Here is an 11,888-nt window from a genome sequence, read left to right on the forward strand (position 1 = left end):
TAAGGGATATACCTTCATACGTACATTTTTTTTCTAAAAAATCATGTTTTCATGCAGTTTATACAAATTCATACAAAATCACAGCCTCATAAAATTGTTAAATTTTTCTGTGAAACTGAGTTGGCCAGCCTGTCTGATCAGGCTCTCAAAACTTCCTAACATTTGTTTTAAACAAACTTGATATGTATTGCCTTTGCCTTTTGAAAAAGCATCCATGATATCTAATAATAATAATAATAATAATAATAATAATAATAATGATAATAATAAAAAGAAGAAGAAGAAAAAGAAGAAGAAGAAAAAGAAGAAGAAGAAGAAAGAAAGTTAATACATTTTATTTAGAACAATTTAACGTGAGTAAAGGATGATGGCAGATTTCCTTTTTGGGGGAGATATGTCCCTTTATGCTTGTTGCTGATGTGCCATCAACACCAAAACATCACAAAAAACGAGCAATAGAAACCAGATGATGTGCATGGTCAAAATGCATGAACTGAATGACAGGAAGTCACTTTGATTATATTTGAATCTTTTAATCCCTATGGTCCCTTAAATACACACTGCTACTTGCCCTGAGACAAATGTACAAGCTTTCTATAAAAAACAGCTCTGCTGTGGAATTTAGCCTCAACTTTGAACAAACAATTCTGAGAATGCAACTGTGCAGATGTTGGGATGCTGAATTGTAAGGTATTACCATGGTCTATTTGAACTGTCATCTAACATAGTGTATCTATCTTGGTAATGTATAGCAGAAAAGAGAAAGTGACCTGATCTATTCTTAGACAGACCTCAGCATATATTAAAGTTACTCTTGTCTTTGCCCTTTAATAGTATCAATATGGACACTGATATGTCGCTTTTAATGCCATATTTGATTTAGGAAAATTGAAAGCATGTTCCAGGGATTGGGCAACAGAGGTTCAGGCATGCAGCTTTCTCAGTAGTGAGTTTGCATAACAAAACATTGACTTGAGATGAGCTTTGAGATTTAATCTCACTCTTCGAGAAGTCCCTTTCTGTTACCATGGTAAAGAGTGTACCATGGTAAAAGAGTTTTTACTCTCCTATTCATTTTCATGATGATTCAGCTCTAGATAGATAGATAGATAGATAGATAGATAGATAGATAGATAGATAGATAGATAGACAGATAGATAAGGAAAGTGAGAAAGCGAGAGCTGTTTAGTGGTTGTAAATGTGAACTTTGGCTGAACCCCTGACTCTGGTAGACTTTCTTTTGGAGGTTGCATGGACATGAGGCATTTGGGTTTGAATCTGCGGGGTAGACATAAGGCCGACAGAAAGACATGATATCTTATTTTCCTTAGCCTGCCTGACACAAATTCCACCACACTTATTATTCTCTTATGCCTGTTGTTTTTTTATTTTTTTATTTTTTTGTTAAAAAGTTGCACTCCATAATTGAGGGACTCTCTGTGAGCAGATGTGCCTGTGAAGTACTTTTTGGTTTTCATATAGACAATTTGTTTGTCTTGGGGTAGAGGATGAAGACATTTGCTAAGTCTGATTTGGGATCATGATCCTGTAGCAAGGCTTGACACTCAGGGGTCCTCAAATTAAGCAAAGTTGACTCGTAAGCATGTGCATGCAATTGAGCCTGCCAATCTCGAGTACAGGGCATGTGGATAGTGTATGTGAATACGGGATGTAGAAATTCAGAATGAGTGCAAAAGAGACAGACAGATGGGGTTGAGGGGTGCAATGATAATATTTACATCAGTTGAGTCCTGACAAATGAATTAGGATAAGACAGTGATCTGAATCAGTCTATTCACATGTTTTTTTTACATGTGTTGCAAAGATGCACCCTGCCTTTTTAATGAGGCAACATAAATTTCCAGTGGGTTCTAAGGGGGAAAAAATCTGTTATTGCACCTAATCATTTTTAAGTATGTTTGTCTTACTTGTTGCTATTGCTTTTGAAAACCACACACACAAAAAAATATTTTTATCCTGCAATATCCATGTTGTAAAGAAAAAGGGATCATGTAACGTATCATTAACAATCTTAAGTTGCGATGAAAAGGTGATTATATGTGAATTTATCAAAAACTGTGTTTATAATTCATTTAATAATTTAGAGAACTCTATAATAGTCAAATTTAAAGTGATTTGAGCATTTTTTCTTCTTCTGATAATTTACTTTCGATAACATGCAGAAACAACTATAAGTAATTTAACTTGTGTATAAACATTGTGACCCCCTGATGCTTTTGAAACGTTTGTTTGAGCATCTCAGACATTATTCAATTCAACTTTAAATATACAGTACACTATTGTTCCAAAATTTGGAGTCAGTAAGATTTTTATTTATTTATTTTTTTTTTAATACTTTTATTCAGCAGTCACATTAAGTTGATCAAAAGTGACAGTAAAAACACACACACACACACACATATATATATATATATATATATATATATAGCAATTTCAACTAAATGCTATTCTTTTTAACTTTCAAAAATTCAGACAAAAAATAAAATAAAATAAAATAAAAAATATCAGTTTCACAAAAATATGAAGAAGCATCACTGTTTTCAGCAATGATAATAATAAGAAATGTGACACATGCACGAAATATGAAGGATCATGTGACTGGAGTAATGATGCTGAAAATACAGCTTTCCCATCCCAATAATTTATTACATTTTAAAATATATAAATTTTAATAACATTTCACAGTGTTACAGTTTTGACCATATTTTACCTTATTAATTAAATGCATTCTTGGTGAGCATAAGATACTTATTTCAAACACATTCAAAAATAATAATAATTACTGTCTTTTGAATGGTAGCTTTTAATTCTCACTGTGCTGGCAGTAGCTTACTGTCCAAAAGTCAAAGACCGTAATGCCACTGACTCAGACAAACACAAACAACAACTTCCATTTAATCCAGTATTCAAACTTCATTTGTTCCACAATCGCCCATTAGATTTCCATCTATGCCTTAACCAAACATTCCTCAAAAAGGACAGAGAGGCAAAAGAGGCTGCCAAAAGTGAATTAGCATAACTGCCATGTTCCATATGTCAAACGCGAACTTTAATGATTTCTGCCCGCTCTTTTCTCCTCACTTGGCCATGTTTTGGAAGGAAGTCGTGAACCCAGCGCAGGGAGAAGCAGCATGGACTGATATTGCTCCCAGTGTAATCTAAAGCAGATTCTGACATTTGGGGTATTGAGCTCATCATGATTTCCTTTCATGCTCATCTTCGATCCCTTAAGTTACTCTAAACACAGGCATAAGGAGGCCACATGCAAACAAACATGATCATTACAATTGTATACGGATCCCTAACTTTGTCATGTCAACACTATTTTCTTCATTAAAATTGGGTGAAGTGTGTAATTTATCCATCGATAAACAAAATCGCACAAATTTTCACTGCTTCCAAACAGGTTTCCTGAATGTTTTCTCTTCAACTGGCCAAAAAAAAAGGGGAAAAAAATGTAAGTTGTGGGTTATTTTAAGGTTGATTTGTTAGAATGCTGACAAGCATGTTTTTCAAAAATGTTTTTTATAACCATTATTTTTTTTATGTGAAATGTATTTATATCTAGTACAAATTTATTTGCTTATTTTTAGAGACTTTCAGCATTATTTATTTATTTATAGTGATATCTATCTGTTTGTCTGTTTCTTTATCTATCTATTTCATTCATTCATTCATTCATTCATTCATTTAAACTAAAGCTAAAGTTTGCCAAGGATGGTTGGTTTCCATCTGAAATCTAATCTAATTAATTTAAATAAATAAATAATAACCCTTAACAGAAGTTACAGTTTTATTTTGAATTCTTTTATCCCATACCAGAATGTGTATAAATATGGAAAGCATTTACAGAAATAAGTGAATGCTTCCATGTGCGTTTATAGGTGTAGTATAGAGAGGTGCACTGTCTGGTTAAGAGATCAGGGAAGACTTTGACATTTCAGTCTTTCATATGCTGGAATCAGAGCAGTGGTCAGTGTGACTCCACCACTTGCTCATAAGCCAGCAGGCATCTGTTACTGATCTGCCTGGCTGGTAAGTGATTCCTCATAAACATCGCTCACCAGTTCATTAGCAGTGTATGTGTGTGTGTGTGTGTGTGTGTGTGTGGACTGGTAAGTTGGGTTGATGTATGCAGTGTGGTAATGCCCTTTAGTTCCTCTGTTGTTCTCAACAAACCATTGAGAGAACAACAATGTGCTCTATTTTGAATATTGAAGAATTTATTAATTTATTTTACAAAGTATATGATTAAAAAAGAAATAAACAAATGAAATAATGAAACTGAAAGTAAAGAGAACTGTATGGTACCACAGACAAAAAAAAAATGAAGCAACTAATTGCTTTTACATATTTTAAAATCAGCATTTACAGATCATTGATGTACATGCACATGCACATGCACTGTGACATTGTGAAAAAAAAAAGTGAAAGTGACATGACATACAGCCAAGTATGGTGACCCATACTCAGAATTCGTGCTCTGCATTTAACCCATCCAAAGTGCACACACACACACACACACACACGGAGCAGTGGGCAGCCATTTATGCTGCGGCACCCAGGGAGCAGTTGGTTGTTCAGTGCCTTGCTCAATGGCACCTCAGTCGTGGTATTGCTGACCCAAGACTCAAACCCACAACCCCTGGGTTAGGAGTCAAACTCTCTAACCACTAGGCCACGTTTGGGTATGTGCATTTGTGCATGCAGTCATGCATTTGCAAATTGTTATGACACCGTCATAGTCCTGTCTAAATTTCATTTTAAAAGGAATAGATGATATACACTGTAAGTCCAGCTAATTCTTATGTGCTAACAGTTAAATGATAATGAGCGTATGTGACATCAGTTTAGCATGCATGCATATCATTGGTCCTGAGCTCATTACAAATTTAAAATGACATAACAATGGCATGCTCTTCATTTTTACTGTCTCTACACAAATTATAATGACAAAATGACAAAGTAGTTGTGACAAAGTAGTTGTATATTGAACGTTTCTGTTCTTCCATGTGGTTAAACTTTTTGCCCTTCTCTTCTCAGTGGGGCCCGAACGCTAACACAAACACACACCTGTGTTCTATTAGGACATTATGCCATCTTTCCCAGTAGCCAAAGATAGCACTATCTCAATCAGGGAACACTGGTAGCTGCAGAGGTTCCCTGTGAGTAAACATGCAAAGCACTGGTTGAAGGGAGGGTCATGTTGCAGACAATTCATGAGGAAAAAATACCATGCTGTGTATTTCTTCCTTTCAGGAGCAGCACCATATTGTTGCCATATTTTAGCCTTCTGCCTCCTGGCTCACAGCTGAATTGACTTTTTCTCAGGGGCTTTAGATTGGTACATAGTTAATATTAATAGAAGAGATTAATGGATATATGCTTAGAAATAACATTTGTTGTCTAAAAAAAAACCTTAAAGGAATAGTTCACGCTAAAATTAAAATTGGATGACCCTCAGGCCATCCAAGATGTAGGTGATTTAGTTTCTTCATCTAAACAGATTTGGAGAATTTTACTTGTTCACCAGTGGTTCCTCTGCAGTGAATCTGGATTTAAAAAGCAGCATAGTACTGTCACTGGTGCTAGTGATATTATTAATGCCAGACTGTAACCAAATTTGTTCAGCTCTTTTTCTTGATTTATTGAAGGCTTTTGACACAGTTGATCATGGCATTCTTTTAAAAAGACTCACCATTGTTAGTCTCTCAAAAAATGCTGTCAAATTATTTGCCAGTAGTGTTAATCTCATCAGCTATTTTCATTTTAGTCTTAGTCTTAGACCCCGGCTAAAATGTCCTTGATAGTCTTAACATATTTAATCAGCCTTTTCCTATTTAGTTTAAGTCGAGTTTTAGTTGACTAAAAGTCTCAACAATTTAGTCTAGTTTTAGTCCAAGAAAATCTAAAGTATTTTAGTCTAGTTTTTGTAGAAAAAAAAACCTGAAGTATTTTAGTCTAGTTTTAGTCAATGAAAACTTGACATTTTAGCAATACGATTTTTATTAATTAACCATGTTGATTTTGGCAGCCATTTTTAATTTAGTCTTAGTCTTACTCATGTACATTTTAGTTATCATATTTAGACAAACTTGTCCTGTTTGTGTTAATTCAATGAAATGTATGAGCATTTTAGTCAGGTTTTTAGTCAATGAAATATTAATTTTCACATTTTCGTCATTCTGTATAATGGTTAAACTGATAAAAAAAAAAAAAATTCTCAAAATAATAATCATAATGTTCATTGTCATTTGAGAATTTTACTTTTGTATTTCAGGTAGGCTATTGCACTTTCTCCAGTAAGCACAAATCAATAGAATGTGGATGGTATACCTCATCTAGTGTACTGATTTATTATAGGCTTTTTATTGTATAAATCAACACCAAATATGTATGCAATCAATCTACTTTATGAAAACCGCTAAAACAAACAAAATATACAATAACAGTGAAATTCCCAGTAATTTCACTAATTCTATAATTGCAATATTTCTCTATTAAAACAAAAGAGGTTGAGTAAGTGCATTTTTAGCACAATATGCACAATATTAGCAAAATAGTGTCACAATATAGTGAGATTTAATGACAGAACTCAAACCGACTGAATTACACTTTCATTTAGATGACTAAACTCCCGCGTCTTTGTCTGTGTTTTTCAGATCGTCGGCAGTGCTTCCGCAATGAGGAGCAAGCACGTGCGCATTGGTTGCAAACATTTTGTCTCCTATTTTTTACGAAAATAAAAAAAAAGGTTTTTGGTAAAGTTTTTATCTTTTTGAATATATTTTAGTCTCATCTTATGTCGTCAATGAAATTGCATGTTGATATAGTCTTATTTATCGTTTATTGACCTTATTGTCATCTTGCTTCGTCTCGTCTTAGTCATGGGAAAAAAGCTCTTCAACGAACATTTTTCGACATAGTCCTCGTTAATGAAATTAACACTATTTGCCAGCTACCTTTCAATCCTAACACAGTGTTTGCTTGATTGTACTTCATTTGTTTTGTCAGTCTCTAAAGGTGTCCCTTAGGGGTCTGTTCTGGGACCATTTTTATTTTCCCTGTATAGAAACAATATTTGTGATAATATTCCCAATGCTATGTACCATCTTTATGCAGACAACACTGCTGTTTATTGCTGTGCTTCATCAGCCTCACAAGCTCTTAATTATTTACAGTCAGCATTTGATATTGTTCAGTTCTGTCTATATCAACTCAAACTGGTTTTAAACACACATAAAACAGAAACAGATCTTTATTTTCTTTTAGTGCAAGGAAATATTTGGTATCTGCAACCTTTTTACCGTGATTGGACTATGGAGATCTGCTTTATATCAATGCCCCAGGACATTATTTAAAAAAAAAAAATAATGATAAAAAAAAAACCTAAAAAATAAAACTCATACTGTTTTTTTTATATCACTTTACATTTTATCACTGGTTTTAGCTGTCAAACACATCACTGCACTTTTTATATGATAAGGCCAAGTTACTTTATTTATAAGTCTATTTGAGGTATATCTCCATCTTAGCTTTTTTTTTTTATATATATAAAAAAGTTTTTAGATATAATGCATCTTCAGCTTTGAATAATTTATAAAACTACCCCAAAATTAACATTTTGACATGAATCACTTATTCCCATGTCTTTCAAACCCATAAAAGCTTTCCTCCAGGGTACCCCCAGGATCCTCCAAATGAAATTCAAGGCTTTTTAAGACCTTTTTAATACCATTTTAAATGAAATTCAATGCCAACTTTGTACCCATTCTAACAGAAGTATGAGGGGAAAATGTCAAATCTGTATAAATTTTGAACCCTAGAAAATAATTATGTACAAGTAGGCTACTTGAATTAAATAAAACATTTTATTTAAATTATCAGTTATATTTAATACATACGCAACAGCGTAAGACATTTGATTTGTAATAAACAAATAGATTTGAACTTGGTGTTGAACACTACAGCCTTCGCAGCTCTGCTGCCTTGGTTGCAATTTTTTCGCCCAGGCTCTCAAGTTCTGTCAACTTCTGCTTGTAGCTTCTTCTCAACGCGTTTGACTTGGCAATTAGCTCTGCCATTTTGCTGCCTTGTTTGCCCTCAGCCTCCTCTGCCATCTTGTCTGCATCCCTCCTCAGATGCTCCGCAACTTCCTGGATGGTCTGTCTTGTCTTTTTTAGCTGCTCCAACTCCTCTTCAATCATTATTCTTCTTTGACTATGTGCTTGAGAATCTTTTTTCTTTCGTTCACTTTCAAGGTGCATCCTGTACCTCACCCTTGCTGATGTGACTGAAGACAGGAGCTCTGGTGTGAGGGGCACCTTGGTAACACCCCCATGCATAGACACGTAATCGCACACAACTCTTTGTGCAATGACAGTGTCCTCTTGGATATTACAAGTTTCTACTTGTTTATTGATGGAGAAGCCCCTCTCCACCGTAGCCTGCCCATGGGAGAGGAGCAGAAGGTTTCTGATGAAAGCCCAGAGCTGTGGGTAGGGCTGACTTATATAAGGATGTAGAAACACATCCAGCCTTTTCTCGAGGGGCTTGAAAGACAGGAAGTTCTCATTCCTCACCTCCAGGGACAACAATTGTGAAAATTGCTGAATGATCAGATCACCTAAAGAAAGAGAGAAAGAAAAAGCACTCGCATCAAATGTACACGTGTTTCTTTTGCAAATTGTATGCCTAACGTCAGGACTTAATCTTATGTACCTGTAGCAACCCCATCTAACTGCTTGTCTTGTAGAAACCTTTTGACTAGACACTTCATCTGGCCCTGACACAATTCTGGATTTGAATACATCACAGCTGTTAAGACAAGTCATTTGCCTTACAGTTGGGAATTTCAAAGGGCTCTTCTCTTGAATCTTCTTCACAATTTTGGACAGACCCTCCATGCATTCCTTTCTGAACTGGAGGACAGAAAGCTCCTCAGTGGATCTACTCTGCTGCTGACGTTCCTAAGAATGAATGGGGACTAAATTAAGTAAATAGCTTCCTCTCCCTCCTCTTTCCTTCTATCCAGTGAGGGGCTGAGTAGACGGGTCTAACAACAGGGACACCAGGAGCAGTCTGGTCACACATTATGTATTTCCTAAATACCTTTATTGCAGCCTCAGCTCCAATGCCAATATCAACAGCTCTTAGATGAACCCTGGACTGCATGTCACTAACATCAAGCCGGACCAAATGCTGAGGTGTGGCATCATTGAGAAGTTCTTGTTTGATGAATCGCCTCAGCAAACTCTATGAAAAGACAAAAATATACATATTTGAGAATACAAAATATTTTACAATACAAAATAAGCACTCTGACTTTACAATGTTTCTTTTCTTCAGTATTATTAAATGAGCCTAATTTATCTGACTATTCAAAATATTTGCATTTTCAATTCATTCAGTCTTAGCTGTAGTCTTAGCGTAACTGTGAACGAGAGGAGATTTTAAAATCACTATGACAATAAAATGAGAAGATTCACCTCACCTTCAGCAGTTCAGCCAAGTCATTACCAATGAAAGGCAGCACAGGCTCATCAGTCTGGTATCTGGTAAGGAAAGGTGTTACACTTCGACACACTGCCATGAAAAAGTGAAGCTTTGCCAGAATGAGAGGGTCTTTGGTTGCCGCCGCAATGGTATCATAGGAGGACGTCCCAGGGTTAGGAAGCTTTTTGGTGCTAACAGCCTCAACATACTTCATCATGTCTGGCCAGATGACAAGGGCCCTCTCCGCCACAGGGAGGTTCTCGACCCAGCGATGACCACAAAAAGGCAAAGCGAAGATTTTGGACTTTGTGAGATTACAGAAATCCTCCCTTCTTGCTGGCACATTGTGAAAAATTGTATGCAGAGCTCTTAGGAACTTCTCCATATGCCAGTCAGTGAATCCACATTTGACGGCATTATGGAGAGTATGCAGGCCACAACTCCCCACCACTGCCAGCTGAGCACCCCCAAAATGCTCTGCATGCTCCTGCTGCAGCATCTCAAAAAAACGCCAATTAACATTGGGTCCATCCATAGACACAGAGACCATTTTCCTCAAGTCAAGGTCACATACACACTCCTAAAAGACATGAAAAGCAAATTTTAAACAAAGACATTATATAGCCTACATAATAGCTAGTGTGATGGAGGTTGGGGCCTCAGGGTTAAAGGGTTCTGTCTGAGTGGTGAGATACAGGTTCAGACATGCAAACTCACAACTGGTGAAAATGGTGACATGTTTACGAAGTAATTTGTTGTATGGGGGTCTGGGGAATTATCCCCCATGAGACAATTTTTATAATTTAAACATGTAAATGAAGCATTCTGGTGCATTCTGACAAGAAAACATTTTGCTTTTGAAGCAATATTCTCATCAGACTTTACATACTTAAATCTGCATAATTGTGATTTTTACACCAGGGCGTTATTTACTTTTATAAGGACAGTTTTTAAACCTTACTTTAAATATGCACTCTCTTTCCTGTTAAATTCTTACATTTGATCAAATTCAGTTTTAATAATAAGGCTGCCGTTATCAATCAAACTAAGTCATTTACACTGCAAAATTGCAACTGTAATAATTTTATGAGATAGATGTTTAAACAAATAATATAAAAAAAACAATGATGCCTTTAAACAATAAACCAATAGGTGGCAGCAAGTGACCGTCTTAATAAATGAATCATTGTAAGTGACTACATATTAGCTAGGCTACTTGTTTATTAAACTATACATTCAATGTAACATTTGCAATCGTGATATTATAGAACAGCTCACTTGGTCGTGTTATGTTACTTTACTATATCATATATTATTTATAAATAAAAAAAACTCAACATTTTTAAAATTCAGAATAAAAACTTACTTTGAAATGTTTGAGCAGGTCCACCGCCGTTGCATGACCCATGAACTGCGAGCCGAAGTATCGTGACTGAACGTGGTCGTCCACCCAGTAGCGAATATGAAGGTCCAACTGCTTACTTTTCGTCATCTTATTGAGACTCTCGTCAAACATGATCACAAACCCGTTGGACATATTGACATGGTCAGTCAGTTCTTTCGTTATAAAGGGAGCTAATCCGAATTTAGTAATATATGCTGTTTTGTTGCTTCCACACGAGAATGTAGCTGCAACCTCAGAGTCAGGAAACATGATTTTAAAAATCTCTGTAACGTTTTCATTTGAAGTGTAAGAGTGGTGCTCAGAGACTGTTTTAAGGACCCACATCACCTCTGCCCGCAGAGTTGGTGTCGAGCCACAGTACGATAGAATGTTCCTTGGCTGTGGTGGCATTTCTATTGTAGAAATGTCTTCATTATTGATAGTCAGAGCTGTTTCAGTAACCGAAGAGATCTGCGGTGCACAGAACGGGCCAATAGGTGGTTGGCGATGGCAAACAGTGCTACACGCGGTGTGTTTGGCACCCTTCATATGGGAGTCCAGGGCCGTAACACCCATTGTCGCTAGCTTAAAAGATTTCCTGCACCAACAGCAATAGGCCTCGCGGTCATTTCCTGGCACAGGCTTGACCCAAACGTAATTCGGATTCCTTGTCCACAGCGGATTAAACCGACACTTTCCCATTTTAGCCGACAAACTATTCTGTAATTTACCTCACTTGCCTAGTAACCATAGTAACGGGTGCGCGAGCTTTCGTGCTTACTGCTATGACGTGGAGCGCGAGGTGTACTCAACATTACGCTGCATGAATTTTTAATTAGCCTACACTAGTAACAGTTCATTTTGTTAAGGTATGAACTTAATCCTAGGAAAAGTTAAAAAAAAAAATAAAAAAAATAAGACCTTTGTAACGAAATCCAAGACTTTGTATATCAAATTCAAGGCTATTAAGGCCTTAATTTTAGATTAT

General features: G+C 36.1%; 1 protein-coding gene across 1 annotated transcript; it reads right to left on the reverse strand.

The window, feature by feature from the left end:
• Positions 1 to 8,569: 8,569 nt before the first annotated feature.
• On the reverse strand, positions 8,570 to 11,381 carry LOC132141862 (uncharacterized). Its single transcript, XM_059551526.1, has 4 exons — positions 10,883 to 11,381; positions 9,515 to 10,096; positions 9,133 to 9,276; positions 8,570 to 8,647 (listed from the first exon to the last, which is right to left on the reverse strand). Exons 1-4 carry the CDS (start codon positions 11,309 to 11,311, stop codon positions 8,639 to 8,641), a joined length of 1,164 nt encoding a protein of 387 aa, XP_059407509.1. The 5' UTR covers positions 11,312 to 11,381; the 3' UTR covers positions 8,570 to 8,638.
• Positions 11,382 to 11,888: the final 507 nt, after the last annotated feature.

The sequence above is a fragment of the Carassius carassius genome, chromosome 6 (assembly GCF_963082965.1).
Source record: "Carassius carassius chromosome 6, fCarCar2.1, whole genome shotgun sequence".
NCBI lineage: Eukaryota > Metazoa > Chordata > Actinopteri > Cypriniformes > Cyprinidae > Carassius > Carassius carassius.